Source organism: Paroedura picta, chromosome 18 (genome assembly GCF_049243985.1).
Source record: "Paroedura picta isolate Pp20150507F chromosome 18, Ppicta_v3.0, whole genome shotgun sequence".
NCBI classification, from domain to species: domain Eukaryota; kingdom Metazoa; phylum Chordata; class Lepidosauria; order Squamata; family Gekkonidae; genus Paroedura; species Paroedura picta.
This window is the reverse complement of record NC_135386.1, coordinates 18103902-18131702: the sequence shown is the minus strand read 5'-3', so window position 1 is coordinate 18131702 and position 27801 is coordinate 18103902. Positions and strand designations below refer to the sequence as shown.

General features: G+C 51.2%; 1 protein-coding gene across 5 annotated transcripts in view; it reads right to left on the bottom strand.

Annotated features, from left to right (window-relative positions):
* IQCH (IQ motif containing H) overlaps positions 1-27801 on the bottom strand; it is a 61816-nt gene that overhangs the window by 32303 nt on the left and 1712 nt on the right. For all 5 annotated transcript variants that reach the window (XM_077317396.1, XM_077317399.1, XM_077317400.1 and 2 more), the window contains exons 2-13: positions 26826-26942; positions 26391-26488; positions 25723-25828; positions 23026-23145; positions 16964-17084; positions 15990-16118; positions 15310-15506; positions 14618-15169; positions 12630-12696; positions 6921-7004; positions 5473-5648; positions 2166-2438 (exon numbers count right to left, since the gene is read on the bottom strand). In XM_077317396.1, coding sequence (XP_077173511.1) covers positions 2166-2438; positions 5473-5648; positions 6921-7004; positions 12630-12696; positions 14618-15169; positions 15310-15506; positions 15990-16118; positions 16964-17084; positions 23026-23145; positions 25723-25828; positions 26391-26488; positions 26826-26942 — 2040 coding nt within the window. The remainder of the gene's footprint in view (positions 1-2165; positions 2439-5472; positions 5649-6920; positions 7005-12629; positions 12697-14617; positions 15170-15309; positions 15507-15989; positions 16119-16963; positions 17085-23025; positions 23146-25722; positions 25829-26390; positions 26489-26825; positions 26943-27801) is intronic.

Here is a 27801-nt window from a genome sequence, read left to right as displayed (position 1 = left end):
ATGGGTTTTCAGGCAGGGAGAACAGTAATTCAGGTGTCATTTTTCCGGCCTCAGTCACAGGCCTGACGGAAGAGTTCAGCCTTGCAGGCTCTGCAGAACTGCTTTGAATTCCGCTTTTGCGGTCCTGGCCCTGGTTTTGGTCGCTCAACCTTCACACGTCTATATATGATATCAGAACAGTCCAATTTCAAAACACAGCCCATTTCTAAGCCAAACAAGGGTGGCAAGGAGGCAGGATCCAACCGAAGACCCCTTGCAGACAGCTGACAGACACAGCATCTGATTTACAATGTCTGCTTTTTACCTAGATACAAAAAGGCCTTTTTATGCACACGCTTATGGATTTCTGGTTTGTGGGTTTTGAAATGTAATCCTGGAAAGGAAAAAAAGAGCCGGCTTGGGAGGCATTTGTTACCAGAGCAGCCCTCTGGACTTGAAGACGGGTTGTGTGTGTGTTTTTTTTTAAATTATTTGAGCCTCAATCACAAATGGAATTATTATTTGTTTGCTCAGTGTCCGGTTATTTGTTGCTTCTGAAAGCCCAATAAATGGGTTTTCGGTTGACGACTCCCCTACAGAAAAGAAACGGATCGATAGTATTGTAAAGGCCGCCCCCGATGGAAAGAGTTACGAGCTATCTTTAAGTGAAAATTGAACTGTGCCTTAAATTATTGCCACCTCCCTTTGATTATTTAACGCCTCGCTTCAATATTTCATACGGAGCAAGAGGGCCAGGGCAGGGGCAGCAAAATTTAAAAACCAAGATCTGAAATGAAAGGGACGGGAAGGGAAGGGAAGCCGATCGGTCCGCTGGCTCGCAGCGTGGAAAAAGAGATGAGCCATTCTTGTTGGTGTTTGAGCTGCTACCGGTTCGAATCGTGCTGTGCAGCATGGCTACCCTTTGAAAACAGGCATTTTCGGTATCTAAAATACGGCCTCGACGTTAAGAGAGGCGATAAACAGCTCCTGTGAACAAGACATTGGTTGGATTTCTTATTCTGACTGCTGACGGCATTTTTGCTGGGGAAGGAATCTCCTGCCCGGGAGGTGCAAAAGATTCAGTTTGCACTGGCTGCAGCTACACCTTTTTGGAAATCATCACGTTGTGGGGGCGCTACTGCCATTAATTGCAACTGAACTGGGTCGTGCACTGAGCCACACAGGGAAATCCGGTTGCAAACACTTCTTGTAGTGTGACGAGAATGGAACAGCCGCCAAGGTGCAGACCCAGCTCTCTGCAGCTTACAAAGCAATCGTCACCAGCAAAGGGATCCAGGGGCTGCTTTCCAAACTCACAGCATGAAGGGATCCAGGCAGAACACTGCCTTGCTCATGGGGGCTTCCCCCTTCACCGACAGAACCGGGATGTTCTGGACTCCCTGAGCTCTGGGGCTTCTCTCACCTTGGCCTACGCTTGGCTCTGCTTGGCTCGGGGAATCCCTACACCTCCGTTCAGAGAGAGGAGGGGGTCGAAACACCACGGTCCTCCTCTTCCTCTCCCCTGGTCAGCACTCTGAGCAGGATCAGCTACGACAGAAGCCCTAGGGGTTGGTGGAAAGCTCTCACCAGGCAGAGTCCAAGCTCCCTTCGTCAGATTCTCGTAGGAATGGAGATCCCAGAGTCTTTATGTCCCAAACAGAGGGTCGGGGGTGTTGCAAGGAAAGGAGTTGGGGAGCTTTGGATTGCAGAAACTCACATCCTGGAAACCTTGTCATTTCACTAAGGCGCTCCTGGACTCCAAAGTAGCCCTTCTGCGGAAGACCAGCGCAACCAGCCTCTGAGACAGTAAAGGCTGAACTTGTGCTGCCTCAAGGAAGGGGAATGTATCAAACTTAGCAGCCACTGAGGGAGGCAGAGAGAGTCACAGTCCCGCTGAGGCCTGTTCCTGGAACGGGGAGGGCCGGGGGAAGCCACTCTAAGCGCTACTCTCCGGAGACAGAGGCCCAACGGAAGACGTTTGCACAAAGTGGTTCAACTGGGGCAGCCCCTCTTCCCCCACTGCCCACCTCGACCTCAACCAACTGGCCCAAGAGATCCAGGGTGAGGTCGTGGCTAAGACTGGCCGCCTGGAGAGCCGGGTTTGATTCCCCCCTCCTCCTCCCCCTCCACATGCAGACCGCCGGGGGCCTCTCTCTCCTGCCGGTTCTTCCCCTCCTCCTGCTTACCTGTTTCCTGCTGTAGATGTCCTGCTGGCCCGGAGGCATGGGCACGCCGGCAGCAGCAAAGACCCTCCTGCTTCCCGACTTGGAACTGTAGAGGCGAGAGACTTCCGGGTCGGGGCCCAAAACGGGCAGGTCCAGCACGTCGGCCACTTCCAGGTCGTCCTGGTGCAGGAGCCCGCCCACGATGTAGGCCTCGCGGCCTCGGATGAGGTTGCGGATCCTCTGGATCGTCTTGGGGCTGTACTTGAGGAGGGTGGCCAGGGCCAGGGGTCGGCTCTGGGGAGAGAGGGCGTGAGAGAGCCTAGTTAAGAGGTGCCCTCTCTCCCTCTCCGTTCCACCAAGCTAATTTATTATGTTGCGCGTAATAAATACATTATTAATCGCAGGCTGGGTTATGACCTATCCTGTAGCGTAGCAGTTTAAATTGATAAAAGCTGTTGGGGTGAGGCTCCATAATCGCTCACGTCTTTAGTGCGTCGGAAATGGCCTCGCTGGGAATAGAACTAATTACTACACATCTGTATTTATTTGATCCACGCGGAATTCTCCTTCTGTCACTCGGAAGAGAGGCTCGCGGCCTTTGGATCGCGGTGATTCATCTCAACCCGGCTGGCACGGCTTGACTCGACTGTGACGGGGGAAAAAGAAAATCAATACGAAAAAATGGACCAGAGGGGGGCGGATAAAACTCCTCCCTGTGGCAGGGCGAGGGGGGCTGCATCGCACCATATGGGTGACAGCGTCAAAAATGGCTTCTTTCCACACACAACGCATTGATTCACAAAGCAGCTCTTACAGATTGTACGTCACTCCCCGGGGGATATATTTGCACCGGGTGCAAGACTTGATGACGTCGATCATCCAAGACAATCCCAGGGATTTGGAAAGGTCAGAAGATGTAAGTCGAGGCAGCTTCACACATTACAACGTCAGGGGAAAACTAGAAAGATCTTAGTTGTCGGCATAATGTGTGAATGCAACAAATCCAGGCTTCCAAACATGACCTGTCCTGGCTGGCCCTATTTTGCCAGTTCCTGGGAATTAAGCAGGGTTGACGCTTGTTAATATTTGGATGGGAGACTATCAAGGAAGCCCGGGGTTTCCATGCAGAGGCAGGCAATGGCTCGGTAGCCAACCTAGGTTAGCCTCAAACTCGGAAACAAACCTTGGTTTGCTTCTATTCAATGTCTGCAGTAAATTAGATTCCAAAAATAGGGTGGGGACAGAAAGCAGATTAAGCATATAGAAATCGACAGAGCAAAGCCAGAGTCCAGTGGCACCTTTAAGATAGACAAAGATTAATTTTGGGTCTGAGCTTCCATGTGCGTACACAAAGCTTACACCCAGCTTATGCCACGAATTAAACTCTGCTGGTCTTGAAGGTGCCACTGGACGCAACACGGCAACCCACCTGGATAGAAATGGATGGAAAGGGAGAATGGACGGTGAAGCCACGGAGGGGTCTGGCAGCAGCAGCAGCATTAGGAGGCGAGGTTATATGCCTAGGCCATGTCTGGGAATCAGACTTAACTAGAGGAAAACTCCCCAAAACATTTCCTGTGCCAGGGACCTTAGCATAAAGGGGAGAGGTCAAGATCACAGACGCAGGCAGCATTGACCGCCATGCATAGGACAGAGAGGAGAATGGCACAGGTGTGTGTGTGTGTGTGGGGGGCAAAGGCTACACGTTCTGGCCAGGATCCCAAGAGCTCACAGAAGCAGGCTCACGGACTTTGGCAAACCTGCTGGGATTCTGTACACCGCCTCCCCCCAGTTCCGTATCACAATCTACTTCCGAAAATCCTCTTCGCTTCCAAAGCTGCTTCGCCTCTTGGCAGGGGGGAGGCTCTGTCGAAGACCGATGAAGCCAAAGCTCCCTTGGGCGCCCCCTGATCCCGGAGGCCTTTGCAGCCTCTTAATGGGGACGCCTCCGACCGGATTCTTGCGCTGGTTTAGCCACAGATTAAATGTTGCCACGGATGTTTGGGAGATCTCCAGCTATTACAACTGATCTCTAGAACAGAGATAGTCAACCTGTGGTCCTCCAGATGTCCACGGACTACAATTCCTTTTGCTGGCAGAGGCTCATGGGAATTGTAGTCCATGGACATCTGGAGGACCACAGGTTGCCTACCCCTGCTCTAGAAGACCACGATCTGTTTCCCTGGAGAAAATGGCTGCTTTGCAGGGCAGGCTCTAAGGCATCACGATCTGTAGAAGAACCTCCTTCCCCCCAAAATCCGCCCTCCCCAGGCCTCACCCCCAACATCTCCAGGCCTTTCCCGACCCAAAGCTGGCACCTTGATGGTTTCCTCACACCCTTGTGGTCAGGGTGGATAGAAATCCTTTGCAGGCCCGTGGCAGATGCCACCGTGGACCCCGTGGCAGCAAACGGCCTGACCAGAAAGCCCAGACTGGCCCAACGGAAAGAGAGTGTTTCATAACAGGGCTGAATTTAAGAGCTCACCAACGGGCGGGTGGAATGCAATGGCAGGACACGCAGAGCTCTCATATGCCGGGACACGATTGTTTTATGGCACAGATAATGACCCAGAGCAGGTCTTGTGGCGAGAGGGCTTTTGCATTCCAAGAACGCCCGGGCAAGAGGGGTGAGTGAGCCAAGGAGTCCCGACGCTGAGACAAGCTCAACATCAGTTGAGCGCCTGCAAAAAACACACCAGGAGCGTCTCTGCCCTCCCGGACGTAAATCAGCTTTACTGCATTGCAGCAGATCAAAAACACTACGAAAAAAGAGTTAAGATGACACCGTGTGTGTGTGGGGGGGGTGTGTGCATGTGTGTGTGTGCTTTTTGGGGTATGATCGAGTGAATTTAAAACCAGCTAGACGGGTTCAGAGCACCCAGCGCAACAGAACGCCCCTCCGTTAAGGCCATTAAGCGATCCAAGCCTTCGGAAATAAGGGGCGAAAAAGAGTCTTAAATTGGATTTTTGCCACAATAAAACTAAAAGAGGAGGAAGGAAGGGGAGGGGGAGAGCCCAGATCTCTGTGCAGCCGCAGGGGGGGGGGGGAAGTTTGAACGTTTTTCACATTCTGCTCTCTCGGGTTTTCGGATGAGGCCGTATCCCGGGCGGGAAGAAGGACTGAGCCGGGCTGGGCTTTCGGCCTCCCAAGCAAAACTGGGACATTCAATTCCACAGCCCGCCCTCCGCTGGTCGCTTAATCGGTGAAGCTCTTAACACTGGCAATAATATTTCACTGATGGGTACCAGAGCGTGGCAAGTTATAAAATTTCCAATTTAATTTTACGGCATCCCCCCCAGCTGTAGTAATTAGAAGACAGAAACTCACAGAGAAGCTGTTTACGGCTTCAGGGGTGAGGATTTTGAACCTGTCCTGCAGGTCAGCGATGTCCTCGGGGTCCCCCGATCTCACGGCTGCCTGCAGGCCGAGAAGTTTGCGGTAATATTGCCGTAACTCCTCACTCAGCTGAAGGGGGCAAACGTAGATGACGTCCACGTTGGGGTCTGGAAAAGACAAGGGACGGGGAGGAGAGATTCGCTGTTAATTATGAGAACAGAAACAATATTGTTCATCAGGCCTGTGTTTTGTAGCGATAAGGATGCCAGCCTCCAGGGGGGACTTGGGGATCCCCTCAAATTATAGCTCACTTCCAGCCAGTTCCCCTGGAGAAAAGGGCTGCTTCGGAAGATGGACTCCATAGCATTATATTCCATTGGGGTCTCTCCCCGTCCCAAATCCCACGGACTCGCAGCTCTACCCCCAAAGCCTCCAGGTATTTCCCAACCCGGAGCTGGCAACCCTACGTAGCCACCTTGACAGCAGAAAGCAGGTACTTGTCACCCCCAGATCCTTAACTTTTGATTCATAGAATCATAGAGTTGGAAGGGGCCATACAGGCCATCTAGTCCAACCCCCTGCTCAATGCAGGATCAGCCCTAAGCATCCTAAAGCATTCCTTCTGCTCCCTGATTCTGCTTGTAGGAACAGCCAGGTTCAACCCCATAGGAAGTGGGTTGGCACTTTCAAAGTGTTGCAGAGAGACTTAGCTGGGCAACCTGCTTCCACAGGGGTGGAAAAGGTGCAGGACTATAAAGTGGGTTCAACCTTTAAGTCAGAGAACGCTGCAGAAATGCCCATTTCATATGATCGGGCCAGGACTGCCTTTGAAGCAACACACCCCGTCTAGCCTGAAGCGAGCTGGGGCGGCCACGGGGTGTTTTCTGCAGGGCGATGCTTCTACCTTTCAGTCCCAGCCCCTCCCCCTGCATTTTGCTGTTTATCACGACACGCAAATGCTGTTGCCGTATTTCGTAACCCGCTACCTGACTGACGGGCTTAGTTCTTGTTGGGCATCTCTGCTCTCACGAGTCAAGGGTGCTCCGCGTGCAAATGCTACCGTGTTTGCATAACCCCCTGGCTGATCGAGGGAACGGTTCTCTCCCGCTCGCAATCCGTCTTAAGTCCCAGGCAGAAAAGCGGACCATGAACGGAGAGAAATATCCTACAGAGCGTATCGTTATTTCTACCGTGAGTCTTTGGGGACGGAAATGCGGTTGAAGAAAAAATACAGGAGGGCAGCGCAGGATATATAAAACAAACCAATAACCTGAAGGCCGCTTCGGAGGCCCAGCAGCCATGGGGACACTCGTGCCCACCTTCCACAGGCCTTTTCACAGGTGAGAAACACGGAAGCAAAAGAGCCCGTGAACCTGCCTGTGAAGGGAACGCTGTTAGGCCATTCGGGTGCCCCGGGACACCTTCGGTTTTGCCCGTACCTTGTATTTCACAGAGCCTCCCGATCTGCGAACCCTGATGAATAGCAAAATCGGGAGTCGCTTCTCGAACGTACTGTGCATACCCTGGAAAAAAATGACCGGAATACATTACCAAAACATCCACACTCCCCCCTCCCCTCCCTCCCCAATTCAGGCACACAGACATAGGTTGCCGAGACTTGGGAAAGGAAACCACAGAAAAGAGCCAGAGTCCAAGCAGCACCTTCAAGACTGACCATATTTGTGGCAGGGGAGGCGCTCAGGGGGGCCGCGGTCCTGACGCAGCTCAGCTAATGAAAAACCCATCTCAATTTTTTAGATTGTCCTGCTTCCTCCCACTCCTAGGTAAGGAATGAGGCTCGACATAAAGACACCCGGAAAGAGCCCCAGAGGTTTCCCATCATTACTGAAAGAGTCATGCCACACCTAAACAAAACTTAGAATCATAGAGTTGGAAGGGACCTGTGTCCCCACACAGAATCCAGGAGGGACACAAATGTGTGGGGTTCTTTTTTTTAAGTAAAACAAAGCGGCAGGCGAAATGTGAGCCTCATCCTGCCTGGGAAACGTCCGATGAGCAGGATCTTTCCTTCCCAATGGCAGCACTTTGACATTTCACTCATCAGGCTTCTTCAATGGAAAGTGTGTTTGATTTCCAGCTACGGTGACGACGTCCCCAACTGGTGATGGACTCTGGCCAGGTCGCCACCCTTCACTAAAATCGTGAACAGTTTCCCAGCGAAGAAGCGCATGAGTGGGAGCCATACATCGGAAAGGCATAAGCATTGGGCTCAAATGGGTTACTCCGGCCACTCCGGAAAGGCCCTTCCCCCGAGGACGGATATTAAAATTTCGCAGGTTTCAAGGGCGCCCACCTAAACATTATTCTGATTGAGAATGGAAAGAAAAGAAAGGAGAAGTTAAAAGCGCGCAAGATCAATCGGCGGGAAGAAGAGTTGTCATGGAATCGACAGCGAGCGCCGCTTAATGACGGCAGGTTTGATGTGTGTTCTTAAACGGCTTGTTAACAAGATTAAAGTGATGCATTTTCTATATAATTGTGTAGGACTGACGCCTCCGGAATCCTGGGAAACGAAGCCGCCATCCCGACGGAAACGCTTCTGCCTCGGAAAATTGAACAGGGAGGGGCTGTGGCTTCAGGGGCAGAGCGTCTGCTGGGCATGCGGAAGGTCATCGGGTCAAATATCGTAATCGGAATCAATCAATCAATCAATCAATCAATCGCTCTCTCTCGTCTATCTATCATTTATCTACTCTCTCTCTCTCTCTCTCTCTCTCTCTGACCTGCAGCAATCTACCCCTGTGCATCGCAGGCCCAGCAAGTGCCCCTTTTGGCAAACACATTAAAAACAAAAAAGAAACTTCAAGTGAGTTCAAGAGGCTTGGACGTCCAATAAGCCTTTGGGAAGAGAACTTCACCAAGTAGACCTTTACATAACCGGGAACTGAGGCTCAAAGATACTAATGTGCATCACACACTTCTAAGGTCTAAAGAACTTGCCTGTGGCAATGCAGATCAGTGTCCTGGGGTCGCACTTAGTATACAGACAGGGGGTGGTCCCAAAGTCCCGGATCGCCTTAAAATACAGCTGTAGGCCAGCAGGACAACCTAGGATGGCAACTCCAGAGTGGGAAATTCCTGGGGGTGAAGCCTGGGAAGAGGCCACAGTGGGATCTAATGCCCCTGAGGCCACCCTCCGAAGCAGGCTGCTCTTCTGTGGTCTGGAGATCAGTTATAAATCCAGGAGATCTCCAGGCCCACAAATGCTTTAAGGTGGGAAAAAGGGACCATTTTCACAAGCCTGCGAGTTTCCGCTCCTTTCGAGTTTGGCCGTCCAGGTCAACTGACGATGAAGAACGGCTGGAGAAAAATGAATCGCCCCCTCCACTAATTAAGCTTTATTTCAGTACAGCCTACTGTAAAGATAGCCAGAGAATTCTAAGAGGCTGGGGTTTTTTTTCCAACTAAAGTCACCCCTCCAATACACCCAGATCTAAAAAATGGACAGTATCTCCTAAATGGGTGGAAATCATTAAGCTTATATCAAAGCCTCTATTCTTTGGAATTAAGTAACAAAGAAAAAAAGAAACGGGGAGGAAAGGAAAACCAATTATTGAAAAATCAAAGGCAGACCTAAAAATCCTTAAAAGGAATACAATATATATTATCAATTCATCCAAGATGGACAACAAAACACATGCTAAACTATCTGAATATACCTTACAACATGCAGCACAGTCAGCACATATTTGGCATTCTTTACAGTCAATGTTTATTTAATATCCGTTGTATTTCTTTCATGTTTCTTGGGCCCTTCCCTGTTTAATTCTTCAATACTGATTTCCCAGGACCCGCACTCATCAAGGAAAGGACATCTTTGGTGCTTCTTTTATGGCCACTTAACACATTCAGCCTAAAAATTATACTGATAATTTATCCTTCTCGAAGCAACGGCGGGACAGTAATAGGCGATAAAAAGATACAGATGCCCCAGCTTGGGTCTACTTTTCTGTAAGATGAAAAGCGTGATCGGCTTGCATCCGAGTCTAAAATATCTGCAGCCGTAGGGAAAAACATCCCAGGAATGCAACTTGCTGGTGCAGAGGTGAGAACGCCATAACCAACGTCACCGAGAACCGGGCAACCTGATTTTAAACATGTAGATGCTAGTCCAGTAGCACCTTTGAGACAAAACCTCCCCACAAAAAACAAATGACTAAAAAGGGGAGAGTGTTACAAAACCAGAAAGCAACAAGGCTCACCAACAGGTAGTTGGGACCTAAAAGGTTGGGCGTCCCCAAGACATAAATAATTAACATTGACAGTGCACAACTTATGAAATTAAAAACAGACAAAGCCCATAGGCTAATAATTGAAATCACGTAAATATGCACCATGAGATGCCAGATTTAACACGTTTAGACCCCAAAGTGGGTCTTCGCCAGAGGCCTAATGCTGAAAACACACCTGATAGGGTCAGTGAATGCAGCCAGCAGCCAGCGAGACTTAAAAAAAAAATTCAGTTCATTCTCTATGAATAACAAGACCATTGAAAACGGAACTGGTAGAAGAGGGTCCATTTCTGCACGCACAGAAGTGGCTGACACACCCCAGAATTTCTTAGCAGCTTTGGAGAAGGAGACCTACACTTGATAAACGAACTTTCCCCATCAGTTCCATCTTCAATGACCCCGTTAGTCATAGAGAACAAACTGAATTTTTTAAAAATCTCACCGGCTGCTGCCTGCATCTCCTACTGCATTACAGGTGTGTTCAGGATTGGCCCTCTGAGGAAAACCCCCTTTGGGGTCGAAACGCATTAGGTCTAGCGCTGTTGGGTGCACATGATGGGATTTCGATGCTTAGCTTTGTCTATGGTTTTAACTTCTTAACTTTATAAGCTGTGCACAAGAAATGTTAATAGAATATTTGCGGACACCTAAATCTTTTGGGCAACTCTGAGACCAACGAGATTTGGGGGGAATAAGGTTTTGAGAGTCAAAGGTCCCAGGAGCTTCACCTCGCCAAAGCATATTCTCCGAAAACCTTGCTGGACTCAAATCGAACTGTTCTAGTGCAGAATGAGATCCCACCTGCCCCTGATTTCCAGTAACTCCGGTAATGGACACCGTTGGCTTCCCTCCTGGCAGAGAACGGAAAACCATTTAAACAAACACAACACTCACTTTGCATTTGGCCTGATTGGTATCTTGGTTTTGAGGGTTGTTAGAAAAGCCATTTAATGGATGTTAGCCTGTTATTTTACAAATTTACTGCTAGCAGAGGAAAAAACGAGGAAGAATAGCTGAAAATTATTGTGAGGAGGTGAAAGCTACGCCTTTGGCAACCATCCAAGACGTACCAACTGGGGATTCAGCCGGTGGAATTCAGAGGGACTTTTCTAAAGGAGAAAAAAAAACATCTTCTCCTCTCCCCCCCCCCCCCCAGGGCTGGCGCTTTTAAGTAGCAACAGAATTTTAATTGTTTATTTTAATATTTTAATATTTTTACTGATAACTTAAAAATGCATATATGTACTATTATAAACTTGCTGTAAACAGCCCTGAGGTGACTAGTCACGAGGGAGCGGCACAAAAATCCCATAAATAAATAGAATCAAATCAATTACAGTTACACACACACAAAAAATGCTGATCGTAAACTTTGCTTTATAACACATGGTGCAACTCTTTGGAATAACCCCCCTATTTTCTACGAAACATCTGAGAAAAATATGGATAACAAAGCATTTATTTAAAGCACGCCTTTCAGATATTTGCAAAAAAAAAAAATCAGAGCAAGTCTTTGAAGTGGCATCAAATACAGGTTTTAAATAAATACGTAACTATAAATTTTAAAATGTGTATATTTTGGTAGAAAGGGGTGCATGGAGCAATAGTACATTACATTTCCTGAAAGACATTTTCTGGGTTTTAGACTACCTAAGAATTGGAAAGGACGTCTAAAAGGAAGCTCGATTTTAAAGATCTAACAAAAGTTTGATTTTCTGGCCCACCCCATTTTCTGTCAGGGTTAAAAGTATTCGATTAAAACACACCCACAGAGGCTGAAAGGAAAAAGAGAAGCAAGAAAAAACCATTCGCGAGAACTGAAAAAGCCTTGTATACATGAGAGTTGGAAAGTGATGCGCTAAGAACGTGCACATGCCCAGCGACGTGGTATCGTGCGCTCATGGCGGTGGACTTCTGGAAGGTCAGGATCCTGCCCGGAAAACCTTTCACACCCCTGAGTCCCAAGAGCAAAGACCTACACAGGCCCCTCGAAGCTCCTTCGCAATTTTCGCTCATGGGAACCAAAGCAACGTTGCCTTCGAATCGGGGGCCACGGCTCGTGTCCTCGTGGCATTTCCACCATTTTCTAGCAATGGTACTGGGGCTCGGGAAGGGGAGGGGGGAGGACAGAACACCTAAGCTCCCCCCTCCACTTTGCAGGAAAGCCACTTGTAAGCCCCCCAATTCATAAATGTAATTAAATAATTACATTAGTGCTAATTAACACGAAACTGCGGATTATTTAAGCGCAAAAAAAAAGAGAAAAAAAAACCCAACCCACTATTCAACTTCTTAATTATTCTTGTGCACACAGCATTTCCTTTTGCTCAGGCGCCCAAGGTGGAAATAAAGCATCCCATCTGCTCGTAATTAGAACTAAATAATTTCAGAGAATGCAGCTTATCATTTTGACTGCACATTTGATTAAAAACAGGGCGCGAGCCGCATCCCAGCTTATTGGTGTGATGGCAACAAAGCCAGCAAGCCCGTGGGCCCCCCCCTCCCCGCCCCACTGTCATTAAAGAAGACGGGAAACATTATCTGCTATTTCGAGGGGAGGGGGGGGGAAAGGAGGGGAAAAAAGGGGTGGGGAGAGAAATACAACTTTTTAGCTCATTTCATACAGATGAAAGCGAATTACAGCAAATCACCTCTCGGCTGAATAACAGCCTCTACATAATGACTTTATTTGCTTAATCCCCAAATTAAAGGCCGTTTCGAGCGAAGGGCCTGTGTTATTACTCGCATCATGTCGACAACATTTTCCTGCCGAGACCAATTTGAATAAAACAAGGGCCTTCCTTGAACTCAATCAAGGAGTCATAATGTGGTGGGTAATAGAGATTGCAGAGAGATCCAGAGACCGGGGTGGGGCGGGGGAGGGAAGTGCTCTACCTAATGACGGGATGTGGATAACGGTCCGCTTAGAGGTCCTGATGCGATTCCAGTTGGCGGCCAGATGCTGGAAAGCAAGGGGAGGCGTTGATCAGTGACGGGCCAGGGTGGAGAACCGCCCGCCGCAGACACCACCGCCCCCCCCCCCAGCCCTCCCCCCTTTCCCACTGTACAGTTAAGCCAGGCATAAATTATATTAATTGATTTAATCACATACTTAAAACATCTTCCCCAATTAATTTAATTAGATGGCTACATGAAGCTACTGGCAGGGGAAGATTAGAGGCTGATCACTTAATTAACAGAATATGAATGAAAAAAAGAGAGAGAGACAGAGAAAGCAAACATAAATGAAATGGTGAGCACTAATTAAAAGCCTGCCTGCAAACTTAAGTACTTTCTGACAAAGTAGGGACTGCCACGGAGACGACGGATTCTTTTCTCGCCCCTCTAGGACAAATCGAGTGAACGGGGAAAAGTGGAAGGAGAGACAGGAGGAAGGAACAGAGAGACAGACAAAGAGGTGGATTTCAAGGTAACTCAGGGCTGCCACCAAAAATGGCAGTCCTGAGTTGGCTTTCCCCCACGGCAGGGAGTCCAAAAGTGACCTAGTAAGGCAAAGCTGCTTCCAGATTAGGAGGGGTCCCAGGGGCCCTTCCCCTCCTTTGCCCACCACCAGCCCCCTCCTCACTGGCACCCCCTGGGCCACTTTCCTCTGCCCACAAGCCCTCCTCTATACCCTTCCTTCCGTGGTGCATTGCTTGGCGTACCTCCCATGTCGCTGCTGAAAGCACCATTGCTCTGCAACACCCACGGCCTTCCCCTGGGCAGCAGGAAAAAGCAAGAGTCCAGCCTGGAGAAGGAAAGCTCCTTCCCAGCCACCCACTGGGTTAGTGGGCTCTGGCTCTTTTCTCCTGCTACAGACTGACTGTGGATCTTTCCCCAAGTCAGTCAACCTAAGAAATTGATGTGGCAGGGGAAGTGGGGGGAACTCTAAAGAGATGGGGGGGGAGGGCACACAGGCAAAAGGTCAGTGGTATCAGGCCAAGCAGAAATCCGGGCCTTGGCTGATGCCCTTCCTAAGAACATAAGAAAAGCCAGGCTGCCTCAAGCTAGTGGCCCATCCAACTGAATGTTCTGTGTCACAGTGACCAACGCCCAGGGCCTATCAGGAGGCTCCCCAGCAGGGCCAGACCTCCGGAAGCCCTCCCACTGCTGACCCCCGCAAGCATACAGGGCATCATTGCCCTGAATAGGGCGCTCTCTCTACATCTTGTGGGAAATAAACACTGGTGGACCTCTGCTCCATGTAAGAACATAACAGAAGCCATGTTGGATCAGGCCAATGGTCCACCCGGTCCAGCATTCTGTGTCACACAGCGGCCAAAATCCAGGGGCCATCAGGAGGTCCATCAGCACTCTGGAAGCCGTCCCACTGTGGCCTCTCCCCCAGCACCAAGAAGACAGAGCATCCCTGTCCCAGGCATAAGAAGCTCAGAGAATCCAAGTTGAATCAGATCAGTGGCCCATCCAATCCAACAGCAGACCGGACCTGTTGCCCTCCCCCCACCCCCAAGCACCAAGAAGACAGAGCATCCCTGCCTCAGGATATGTTGACGTTGGCCCTCGCCCTTTGGCCTGCCACATATTACATAAGGAAATAAGGAAAAACTTGGCAAGGAATTGTATTGTCAAATCCAAGCCCAGGTTTGCCATAAAGACTCATTTACAGTGTCGGGGACAGAAAATACTGAATGTTTTTCTGAAGAAAGGATGAGCCAAGTGAAAGCCAAAAGGAAAGAAAAATCCAATTTCACGTGGAAAGAGAAAAAATTGTAGCCACAAAAAGGGGGAGGATGAAGCACGGAGCTCAGTTAAACAAGCGAAAAGAACAAGGAGAGAGGAATGCTTCCTTGCAACAGCGCAAGCGGTGGAGTGGGGGCATCTGGGAAAGGAGCCCCCCTAGAACGGCTGCCAGCCCTGCCCACCTTGGCCCGAGCATAGAAATTCTCCAGGTGCTTCTGCCGCGATTCCCGCAGCGTCTTCCGGACCCGGACCATGTGCATGCGCACCAGCCACGAAATGGCAACCACGCCGGAGGCCCACTGCCTCCGCCGGAAATTGATGTAGGCTTTCCTGAACGTGTAGCACCGCCAGGTGGCTTGGATCTTGGTGGCGGCCGCTTCGGTGCCGTTCTGACCTCTGTACCTCTGTCCGGGCCGGTTTAAGAGCTTCCGGACTGCCACTTGGTTCTTGATCACAGAGAGGAATTCCTGCCTGGTCGGCCTCTGGTGGAATTCGAAGTCCAGGAGGAGCTCCATCACCTTCTTGCCCTTCACAACGGCCAAAGGCACGGCGTAGTCTCTCAGAAGACGGGCGACGCGTTCCAAGAAGCACAGGGCGCTCCCCCAGAACAAGCAGCAGTGGTCTTTGAAGGCTAGCAGGTCAGGGGCCCCGTGGTCGAGGTTCCCCTTGCGAATCACTATGTTGAATTCCACAGGCAGATCCCGGAAGCCCTGCGTGAGCGTCACTTCTGGCGTCTGCAGAAAGAGAAGGGAGCTGCAGTTGGTGCCCAGTGAGCAATGGAGACCTGCTGCCGCCCCAGAGCTTCGCTGCCCCCGTCATTCGCACCCTGCATTTCCCCCCACAAACAAGGCTGCTTGGCGTGGAGCCCCCGGACCTTCTGCAGGCCGGCAGAGTGAACGGCCGACTGCCACGTCTGGATGCCCGGGAGGAGCTTGGGCTTCTTCAGGGACACGACGGAGGTGCAGGAGGGAGGCGGGGCGATGCTGCCCTTGGTGCCTTTGCTGCCTTTGCTGGTGAGACTGCGGGGAGGAGCCATGGCAGCCACCGTCTTCTTGCTCTCCGCACTCCCCCCTAGGAGAACAAAGGGTGTGTTTAAAAACAAAACAAAACGACAACATTTTTTTTACAGAGCAGACAAGGCAAGATACAACTTTTACAGACGTGTTACGAATTCGCCCCAATGTCTTTGAAATTCCTCAACTGGTCTGTGGTTTACAAGACCTGCTTGTTTAAGCCCTCACTGCCAGTTCCCTAAACCAGGGGTAGTCAACCTGTGGTCCTCCAGATGTTAATGGACGCTGGCAGGGGCTCATGGGAATTGTAGTCCATGGACATCTGGAGGACCACAGGTTGACTACCCCTGCCCTAAACCAAGCTAACTGGACCCTGGGTGCTTGGGAACGTTCATCCTCCCCCCCCCCCATCACGCCTACCTGACAAGCAGGTGAGGTAACCCAGGCCTGACCCGGGGCAGATTTAAAGCTTTGGTTGGCCCTCTGATGTTTCCACCACCCGAACAGAGAGAAGGACCTGGCAACATCTCACTGTCCCTACCTGTGCTTCTCTTCTTGTGCTTGGAGTGAAACTCGTGGAGAGGGGCAGGCTTGGGTAGAAGAAGAGGCTTCTCTAGAGTGATCCGGGCAGCGCGTGGAATCAGGCCCCTTTCAATCAGACTCAGGATCCCTGCGGAGGGGAGGGGAGGGGAGGGGAAAAGGCGGATTCGACAGGTTACCGAGGATGTCTCGGCGGTTGAACTTCCCCACCCAAAACCCAGTGGATGGCCGTGTCACTCTTGCCCATAGGCCCCTCTCCCCGTCCATCTTCCTGAGCTGGTAAATGGTTTGGAAAAAGATGAAAAGACCTCCAACCCCCAGCGAGTGACTCAGTCCCTCCCCCTCCCACTTATCCGGCCCACCTTGGTCTGGTTTCCTGCTGGCCTGAAGAAGAGCAAGACCCAACCTGGTTCTGAGAGTTATAAGCTTTTGAGAATCCAAGCCCCCTTCACCAAAGACCATTAGGAGTGGAGATCCCGGAGGCTTTCTACACCAATGGAAAGAGTCAGGATGCAAGGGGACACGCCATCGTTGCAACACTCTCTGATTTGTAGTCCCACCAGAGTAAAAAGGCTCAGAGGTATACGATGAAGGTAGCTTGGTCTCTCAAAAGCTTCGTGCTGTCAATGGGCCGTCACGTCACGGCCGACTCACGGCAATCCTTCCAGGAGGTTTCAAGGCAGGGGACGAACAGGGGTGGCTTGCCGTGGCCTGCCACTGTGCAGCAATTCAGGACGTCTTTGGTGGTCTCCCATCCAAATATTAACCAGGCCTGATCCTACCTAGCTTCCAAGAGCTAGCGAAACCAGATTAAGGTGGGCCATGAAAATCTTGTTGGCCTGCTAGGTGCTCCTGGACTTGAGCCTTGCTGCCATTAGGTATGTCCACTGTACCGTACAAGCCAAAAATAATAACAATCTCAAAAGAAGGATAACGAAATAAACCCAGCAGATGACGCCAGCCGCTGATCCCGACCTTTCTGAGCATCCATTTTGGTCAGAGGCAACACCGAGCACGAACTATCCAAATGGAAGGAAGGCGGAGCCACCGAGAGGTTGCCCACCGTGACCCCCTTGGCCACCCTCCGAGGAGACACCTGAGGAGAGGACAAAGGAGAGGCTTGCCGTCAGCTGCCAAGACTTGGGGCCGCAGCAGCAGCAGCAGCAGCAGCAGCAGCAGCAGCAGCAGCACCAGCGCTCTTGGCTCACGCGTGGCTAAATAATAAACAGCCCTCCTGATCGGAATAATTTCATTACGGCTTAATAAAGAAAACAGTACGAGCTCAAGATTTTACGGCTACCCGCTTGTCGCCTGTCAGTGGTTCCTATAATTTAAACAAAGAGTTAATTAAAATCCAATCAACGTCTTGCGATGTCACCTACGCAATAAATAATCAAATAAATATGAAAAGAAACAGGAAAAAAACCCCGACGGGGGCCTTTTTGCAAGGAACTGGTGCTGTTTCAGCGACGACGAAAAAGATACAGTCGTGGAACGAAAATTGTACCGGAGGGCAGGCCGTGTCGGCCTGCGGCAAACCCTCTTCTGGGTCACTTGCCGTTGTTTTGACATTTGGAGCGGGGTCGCTCTCAAGGCGGCCTGCTCAGATTTCCGAGGTGGCGGCCTGGAGAATCCCTCCGTCGGGGCACAAGACCCACCCCCTCACGCGAATGGGCGACATTAGTCGGATGCCTTCTGCCTACTCCATGTTGTGACTGCGGAATGCAAAACCCACGTCTCCGCTGTCAATTTACACCTCTGCGAGTGGGGGGGGGGGATACAGAGGTGGTGCTGATCCCGGCCATCAAAGGCCTGCCAATTATCTCCGCAGCTCAACGAAGATCTTTCATCAGCAGAGGAGCCGGCCGCAGCCAAACGCTGTCAGGAGAAACGGAGCAGAGCGTAGCGTGCCGTGCCGTAAGGGCAGCAGGAGGGGCAGACAGCCCCTCACCCATCTTCCCTGCCCTCGGGATTAATGCAGCAATCGCTAGTTCCGGAAACTGGGGGTGGAAAGCGCCATCAGGTTGCAGGTGACGGGGGGGGCAGCCACACAAGGACTAGTTCCTTGGGGGAAGGGCCACCCAAATCCTCGGAGGTCTCCCAGCCAAATACCAGCCAGAGCTGGCCCTGCTTAGCTTCTGGGATCTGATGGGGCCGAGCTTGCCTGGGCTGGCCCTGCCGGTCTGGCTGCACCTCTGGAAGGGTTTGCTCCGCCATCCCGTTGCCCGTCCTGGGAAAGCAGGATCCCAGGCCAGCTGGGGCTCATCAGATCCCGGCACCTACGCCAGGCCTGGCCTGATCAGCACTTGGGAGGGAGAGCGCCAAGGCAGGCCCAGGATGCTTTGCAAAGACGGGCCGTGGCAGAACTCCTCCGAATGTCTCTGGGCTCGGAAACCTAGTGGGGCTGCTACAATTCGATCTAGCAGCGTTCCCCACCCCATGCTTCCCAAAGCCTTCCTTTGGCACCGATTGTTCTTGCAGAGGGGCCTGGAACGATCCCTTAATACAGGGGTAGTCAACCTGTGGTCCTCCAGATGTCCATGGACTACAATCCCCACGAGCCCCTGCCAGCAAACGCTGGCAGGGGCTCATGGGAATTGTAGTCCATGGACATCTGGAGGACCACAGGTTGACTCCCCCTGCCTTAGCAGATCTTTCCTGGAAGAAGCCCTCGCGTCGGCCTAATTCCATCATAGGGATGCCGAGATGTCCAGGCATCACACCCGCCAATTAGAACTAAACTCTTCATCTGGACAGACGGCAAAGATTTGTCTCATGTAATAAGCCTGCCCTATTCTCTCCCCCCCTCCTCCCCTTGTCCCAAGTAACTCTGGGCATAATTAAGCAGGTGCACGGAACAAAACCGTGCTCTTAGTCGCCCCAAAGAGCAGTCCTCTTGTGAATAAAAACATCCACTCAAGGGTTATTTTTCGAGGTGGCAATTGAAAGCCGGCCTATTCCCTCAAGTGTGATTGTCGTGTTGTGCGCAGAGGGCTCCTTTTAACAAAACGGAACGAGGCAAAACTGCTGGATGAGAAGGAGAAAGAGGGGGGGTGTCTTTTAGAAATGGGGGGAGGATAGAGGAGGTGGCCGGTGGCCGTCCGGCAGGCCCGCCTTCACAGCTGAGTGGCTGATGGACAAGGAGGCTGCGTGAGCCGAGCGCTTGGCTCCCGATTTACGGCTTGTTTCCGATGATCCTCTTTAGTGACACTGATGAATTAGTCGGGGTAACAATTTCACGGCAGCGGTGGCCCGTGGAAACGGCACCGCCAAAATCACAGGCATTTGGAAAATATATTGTGCGTGCGAAAAAGACACGGAAAAGAGGAGCCGTTTCCATCTGTGGCAAAAGTCTTGCGTTTGAACACTACGTGACTTTTGCAACAAAGGGAAAAACAACTTTAACTTTGGCACGGCCAATGAAAATGCTGCTGCTGCTGCTTCGGAGTGGGGGGGGGGGGAGTCCACGGAAGTTCTGTCAATATGGGCAAGTCATTAATCGAGATCAACGCAGGGGACAGGAGGGCTCTCTTGAAGCATTTGAAAAGCTGTCACTTAGAGGAGGGCAGGGAGTTGATCCTGTGGGCAGCAGAGAAGAGGAGCCTCAGTAATGGCTTTAAACTACATGCAGAATGGTTATGGCTAGATAATGGGGGTGGGGGGAATTCCCAGTTGGAGTAGTCCAGCAGTGGAAGGAGCTGCCTAAGGAGGTGGGGAGCTCCCCTCACTGGGGGTCTTCAAGCAGCCGCTGGGCAGGTCCTTCTCCTGGATGCTGGAGGCTGATCCTGCACTGAGCAGGGGGTTGAACCAGATGGCCTGGATGGGCCCTTCCCACTCTAGGATTCTCTGATTCTACAAGTCCTGGATTCCAGATGACAGGGACGGGATGCAAAATGTAAAACAAAATGGTGACCTTTCCACCTGTTTACGGTGATCCTTTGACTTGCTTGGACTTCCGCTTCTCCTCCTGCCCTTCACTTTCCCTAGCGTTATGGTCTTTTTCCGGCAAGTCTTGTCTTCCCCAGGTGGGACTAAAATAGAAAAGCCCGGGTTTGGTCATTTTGGTTTCTAGGGAGCGTTCCAGCTGGATTTAGTGCTGAATCCAGTTGTTTGACTTTTTGGTGGTCCACACCAGGGATAGTCAACCTGTGGACCTCCAGATGTCCATGAACTACAATTCCCATGAGCCCCTGCCAGGGGGCGAGATGGGGCTGAGTTGGCCCAGTAAATTCAGGCAGCGATAAAATACGGACTAAAGACGCCGAGTTCCTGAACCCAGCAGCCACAGTGTAAACCTTCAAAAACAGTCCTATGAACAAGTGAACTCCTAAAAGCAGAGAACAAACGCTTTGTGGTTGGCCCTTCTTCGTGCCCCACCAGCCTGTTTTGATCCCCTCTCCCTTTGGGAAACAAAGGCCCTCCCTTCCAAAGTCCCGGGAAACTTCTTAACAGCAAACTCCCCAAAAGCTCTCCCTGACAATCTACCTGTGTCAAAACTCCGCCGCAGCAGGTGCGGGCGAGGAGAGATGCACATTGCCAGTCATCGCCACATGTGCTCATCAAGAAGGCAAACAGAAGCGGCACAGAAGGAAGGAGGCAAGATAATTGCTGGCGGGAACGGCTGCCCATTTTACTCGTGGGCAAGGGGCCAGCTTCCACCGGGAGAGATCGGGCGGCCTCGCTGATTGGGATGCCGGGCCGGGCCTCGGTCCTCGCCGGCCGACAGCTGTAAGGCAGCAACCCGTAGCATCCCAATCAGGCGCCAAGCTCCATCCGAGAATGCTGATATGCAACGGAAGCGGCTTCGTCTGCCGGCCGCCTTGCGGAATGACAGTCCATCCTGGATTCCAGATGACAGGGACGGGAAGCAAAATGTAAAACAAATGGTGACCTTTCCAAAGATTAATTTGTTTACCAAGCGAAAGCCCTTCGTTTGTCTTCCAGGATGGGGGTGACCTTCACGGTCCCATTTCCAGGTTGAGAGGAGTCGAAACATACTCGTCTGTTAACTTAACTCCACCTCACCCATTATTCGCTTTCTTCTTTGGAAGGGGAGGGGGGGGGAGAGCTTATTAATTCTCCATCGTCTTTTGAGATGTTTTTATAAATGCAGCAAACACATTCTGAATTACTGCACCGGAACGTCAATTCGTTTAAATCTAATCCCGCTACCGGTGCCAAAAACCATCATTTTCTTTGTCACAACAAACAGCAAGCAGGGGCCTGAAGCCCACGCAGGGTTTTCTCCGGAACGGGCTTTCCTGGCAGCACCTCCAAAACACCTCCAAAACGTACACGCGCATCCTGTGGATTGATTCAGACATGCCCCCGCATAGGAGAGGGCGGGCATCCAAAACGCAGACATGCAAGGGATGGAACTGGGAAGAGGAGAAAAAAGCAATCGGAGGAACCGAGTTGAACGGGCAAAGGGAAGACGGCAACTCATAAAACCTGGTCATCGCCAGGGCACTAAATTCCTCCCCATGAATAAATAAAGAGGTTCCAAGTTTACACAGCATTATATATTTATTTATGGGGAACCAAGTGGCAGTATAATTCTGCCCAGCGTCCTTAGGAAGATGGGAACGGCAGAAAGCTTCTCCCAGGTCATGCAATTATTTAGAGTTATCTTTGTGGCGACCGCATGGGGTCGTTGGCTTAGCGTGTGTTCTACGACCACAGCGGCCAGTCGTCGGGCCGTGCCAGAAATCTATAGCCGGGAAGCTCTTAAAGGGCTGCAGCTCATTTGTATCTCTAAGATGCACACAATTAACATAATTTGCATGCCATTTTAATTAACACGGCTAATCTGCATATTTTAACCACATGTAATTAACATAATTTCACGTTTTCACAACCGCTGCTAATCTGCACGTTTTAATTGCTCGCAATTAACATAATTTGCATGCAATTTTAATTAACACTGTTAATTTGTATATTTCCGTTGCCTGTAATTAACATAATTTCACATTTTCACAAACCCTGCGAGCTTGGATGTTGTAGCGGCCTGTAATTAATAACATGTTCGGATTCCTTTTTGCAAACACTGGTAAACTGTACATTCAAGTTGCCTTGTTGTAAACATAATTGGCCTTTTTAAAAAATATAAAGAGTGCCGCTTTGCAAATTCTGGTTTTGAACCGGGTTGGATGAAGACCAGCGCCTCGGCACGCAAAAACTAACCCTTGTGCAAAATAAAATAAGCCCCTTGCTCCGGGGCAAAATCTGCAAGAACGCGACACATTTGAAACCGTTGTCAAGATCCAATCTTGCTGACCACTCTCCCCTTTTCCTCCTACCGTGAGCACATCAGTAATGACAGGTGGAGCTCAGCGACTTTGCTAGAACAGAAAAGGACCGGCTGCTTCATACGTTCGGGGAGCTGTGAGCTCAAACAGAAGATGGCCCCTGCAAACGGGCCACTGAGGACCAAACTCCACAGGCAGATCCCAGTTTGCTCCGAGGCAACGCTTTTTCAGGGGAGTCCATTTGCCCCTTCCACTGACACAGAGTCATCACATGTGCACTGGAAGGAGCTGTGGGAATCCAGTCTGATGGTTTCGTCAGGGCAGACAACAGTCAAGGGGCTGATCGCCCAGGATGGGCTTTCTCGCCAGCCATGGACGGGTTTCCCGAGTGGGTGGGAGTTAGTTAAGTTTTATCAGGTGAGACCTTTATCAGGTGATCAGACGGTCGGGACCTCCTATTCCCTCCCCTCCCCAAATGGCCAAGGATGGGCCTGGAGGGGGAGGGAAGGGGAGGGCCCCCGGGTGGGCCTGGACACAGCCATGATTCCCAACCACATTCTGCACACCTGTGCCACCCCTGGGGCTTCTCGAAGCCTGAAGAAGGTTCCAGGGGCTTCTCGGTGGCAGGAAAGTGGAGAAAGGCTGAGCCAGAACTACCAGTGGGACAAGGATCCCTGACCTGAGGCTCTGCAGGGGCTTCACGCTTGTCTGAAGAGCTCTGGGGAAGGACTCGGCTGTCGACGTGAGAGGGAGACCAACCAGGCAAGGGGACCCCTCCCCACTACTTACGGGGGCCATTTTCCGCTTACGCATGAGAGGCATGCTGACTCCGTAGTTCTGGTTTAGAACCTTTCGGTTCTGGGCGTTCTGCGGGTCGCTCAGGAGCTTCAGCATCGTCAACACCTTTTGCTGCAAGAGAAAGACAAACGGGGCTGCCACGCGGGATACAAAGAGACCTTCTGAAGCCACTCACCGACGTCTAAGGACACGCCAGCCCCAAGCTACAAGGGCCTGGTTAGGCTGGGGCAAGGTGAGCCACCGAGGACGAAAACACAACGGCGGCTTAGAAAAAGCTACAGGAAAGGGGGTCACACCGAGGCAAGGCGAAGAAACAAATTGGTGCAGAGGGAAACAGAATCTTTAGGAATTATACAGCCCCTCGGAGTTTCACTTTCAGCTTTGAGGGGAATAGTTCAGATTCTTTTTAGAAAGAGCCCACCTGAGGGTTGCAAAGTAGTTGTGAGTTTCCTGCATTCTGCGGGGGGTTGGACTAGATGACCCTTGAGGACCCTTCCAACTCTACACGCTTCTATGATTGTAGGTGGCAGGGACCAGCTTGGAGCAGGGAAGGAGAGCAGCCAACTGGGCCTGAACTCTCCTCAGCCAGTGGGGCCCTGGGGTTCCCTTGCCCAGGAAGGTGGCCTTCCTGGCTAACAGGCGGCAACTAACTCTGGCCCTGGCCTAGCTGCGGCCGCTCTTAAGCCTGCCAGAAGACAAGGTGGCCAGAGCCAGGAGTTACCAAGAGCAGGCAAAAGACCTCAGCAGAGGAAGCAGACCTGGGGTGGAAGCTTGTGGACAACCCAGCCAGGATGTGGGGCTTTTTGAGCCGGCAGGCATTTTGGGAATTCAGACGCATTGTGGTGGCCGCAGCCAAAACATGGCTGCCTCAGGAGGTGGAGCCAGCCACAAAAAGCTAGCCTTCAATCATGCCGTGAAGACTCCTGGGCTGTGGTAGCAGTGTCTGCCAAAACAATGTTTTTAAAAATCTGCACAGCCAATCAAATCTCCAGTGGCCAATCACAAGCCTTGCTGGGCAGAAGCCCTGCCCACTTCCTAAAAGCACCTGGCGAGCACCGTGTGCCCACGGGAATGCCTCTGGGGACCCCTGCTGTAGAGTGGCTGCTTATTTTGGGAACAGCTGAGGAGGGGGGATTCAAATCAAAGAAATGGATATTCACATCCCAAAAGGGATGTGTTTTTATGCAGACGAACAAATCCAGTTGTGTGGCTCATTAAAAAAATCAGAATAAATGGTCGATGGGTGAGGAAGGAAGAAAAGCCCCTTTTGAATCGACCCCTCGTTGCCTAAATGAATGAAATGCTCTCCCTTTTACAGATATAAAAATAGACGCATCAGAAGGCAACCCGGGGGGGTAAAATTATCCCTGTGCCAAAGTGCTTGAATTTCACACAGCGCCTCTGTTTTCGTGGCGCTGAACAAGCCGCAAAATAGATTTGGATCCCCATCAAGACCAATCGCTCCTTTCTGCAGCTCTCCTGAAATCACCGTGTGGAAAACCATCGCAGGTTTATTTCCCAGGGGACAAACAGGGAATCGGTACAGCCGCTCCCACCCAGACCGCGGCTTGAAGCAGCCGGTGCCGGGAGCAGAGACCCATTCCGGGGGCAGATCCGGCACCAAGGAAGGCCCAAGATCCCAGGCCTTTGCCCTAATGCAGGCCGAAACGAGTCTGCGCACACGTGTCTCACTGGACTGATTTATTCCAACTCTTACAACGTTGGGCTTCCGCAGGATTGCAACAAAAATTTATGCTCATTGACTCTGATGTCTAACCTCTTCCCCACCCGGAAGCTTCAGGCAGGTAGCAAGGCAGCAATTTCGCCCCTGGTTTTCTGCAAGTGTTTAGCAATAACAACATGGAGAACAGCTGGCAAAGCAGCGTTACCCTTGGGGCTCTCTGGCGTCAGCTGCAGAGACGGCCCGGAAGGGCCGAGAGCTTCAGCCCTAGAAGGGAAATCCCGGGGCAACTGGGGGCCTGGCCCTCTCCTGCTGAAATGCAGTCATGCGTAATCCAGTTCCAATGCGGGGGAAAAGATGCATTGCCCACCCTTTGAGAGATTGATCCTTCCACAGTTAAAGGCAGCCAGCCTGATCTGCAGCCCTTGGCACATTTCATGTCAAAAGGAATCATGCCAAAGGAATCCCGGCCTCGGCTGCACTGGGCTTCTTGACTTCGCCTGACACGGACGGAACGGAAGGAGGGGGAAATTCCTCCGTGCGCAGCCTGACTCAGCTAAGAGCAAGGGTGGGGACAGCAAGCGTCCCCAGCATGGTCCCCAAGGTCACTATGGCACCTGCTGGTGCCTTTCCTGGGGCCCACCGAGGCTTTTTAGGGAAGTGGGTGGAGCTTGGTGCAACATTCGCCCCGCAAAGATTCAAAGTGGTCACGGGAGATTTAATTAGCTGTGCGGGTTTCTGAGAAACACTGCTCGGGTAGCAGCTGCTGCCATAACGCAAGGATCTTTACTGCGTGGCTTACAAAAAGCTGCAGATCTTTACTGCGTGGCTTACGAAAAGCTGCAGATGCCATTTTGGGAGCTGGCTCCGCCTCCCGCGGCAGCCATCTTGTGCAATTGGGCACAAGACACGGTGTCAGAATTCCAAAGAGGTCTACAAGCTCAAAAAGGTGGGGGGGCCCTGGGTCAGAGTGCCAGACTAGGATATAGGAGAACGGAAGGTCAGACCTTTGAACTTGAAGTCACGTGTGGGGAGGAGGTGCCACGCTGAACAGAAACGGACGACATCTCGGGGAAGACGATCTCTTTCTGCGATGCCTCCACAGGGATTCCCCTGAGAAGAAGATAGACAGAAAATGTAAAGCTGCAAGGTTTTCTTTGGCTCCAGCTTTACTTTCGACATCAGGAAGAGATGGAACCTCCCCCACGAGGCACCCTCTTTGACGGCCCCTTTGAGGTCCTGCTGAGCAAAGTTTGAATCAAGCTAGTGGCATCTTTAAGACCAACCCAGTTTTATTCAGGCTATATGCAGGCACATGGAAGCGTCTACCGTGAATACAACTTGGTTGGCCTTAAAGACGCCACTGACTGGACTCCAGACCAACATGGTAACCCACCTGAATCTCTTTTCCTCCCGTTTGCAAAAATGCCCCTGAACTCCCTAAATGGCCACATATGACAACTGGAGCACATGATTATTTCAATATACAAAAAGGGACGTGCTTTGCTTCCTGCAACAAAATCAAATTGCGATTTTTTAAATAACAGTTGTTTTTAGTTGTATTTATTGTGTTGTTGATAATGTTTTATGTATGTAGTACACTGTCTTCGAGTTCCTCAAGGGAGAAAGATGGCCAGCCAACGTTTTAAGTAGACCAATGAAGGAAAGCGCTTACCATTTGGAAATCTGTCTTGAGCACGGGCCTGTGCTTTCAAATGGCGAAATGGTCAACACAGACTTGTTTACAGCATTCAAATATTTCTCCGCGTGTTTCTGTGCAGGCACAGGAGGGGGGGACAAAGAGCAAAGTCAGCAACATTAGTGGCACCAAAGTGGCTCACCCCAGTTTGGCCTCTGAAAACGGAGCAGGGGACAGGATGCAAACTTGGCGATTCTCACAGATTACGCCAGGCCTGACGCCAGAACTTTGACCACCCAACTATTGCGAACGCAGTGCCAGAACACAACGCTTGGCAGATCAAACGGGGGACTCTTTCAAAAAGGAGCTCAGAGAGAGAGGAGGTCTGGCTCCCATCAGAAGGGAAAAACTGAGGCAGGCTTCAGAAGAGCGCAGCTCCCTCTCTGCATTACGGGAGAGGTTTTCACTCACCCTCAACCCGCTCTTGGTTCTTTCGATGGCGTCTTCCAGGCTTCCCACGTCCACCGATTCCCACCCCTGGCTGATGCCGCGCAGTTTCGCCTTCAGCTGCTGGAGATCTTCCTGAACCTAAACAAGCAGTTGAAACACTCAGTCAGCACACATCCAGCCCCAGAAGAAAAAGTGGACCTGGGCTCTGCAAGGCAAGCAAAGCAAGCAGGATGTCGGCAGCACTGGATTTGAAAGTCTGAGAAAAGTGTGAGGGACAGGTCTTCTAGGCCCTCGACACACAGCACAGCCCACTCAGAGCCGCAGAAAGAAGGCAGATATAAAGCAAATAAATAAACGCCACTTCCAACAGAGTGCTGCTGTGTTCTCCGTAGACCTCCGAGAGGGCCATGGAGCAGGGCAGAAGGGGGCCTCCAAAGGACACAGGGCCCACGGCTGAGGGGCCTTGGCAGCATGAAAACATCAGAAGAGCCCGGTCGGATCAGGCCAAAAGTCCATCTTGCCCAGTATCCTGTCTCACACAGTGGCCAACCTGTTCCTCTACAAGGCCAACAGGGCACAGAGGCCTTCCCTGATGTTGCCCTCCTGGCTCTGAGATTCAGAGGTTCCGTGCCTCGGTCACCAGGGCTAATAGCTATGGACAGACTTGTCCTCCATACATCTATCTAATCCTCTTGGCCAACTCTCTCCAGCCCCTGCGTAATTTCATAAACCTCTATCACGTCCCCCACCTTAGTCAGTCAGCCCTTCCTCCTAGGGAAGGTGGTCCATCCCCCTCATCATCTTGGGCGCCCTCTTCTGTACTTTTTCTGGCTTGAGATTTGCAAGGCTCTATTTGCATCAGTGAAGATTTCAACTGACATCTTGATTAGCAAGTGGCAAAGTTTCTCTAGCACAGACCCCGGCAGCCGTGAGTCTTTTGAAGAGGAAATGACATGAATGAGCTCTCACAATAAGGGTGCTCAGGAGTTCCCTGTGC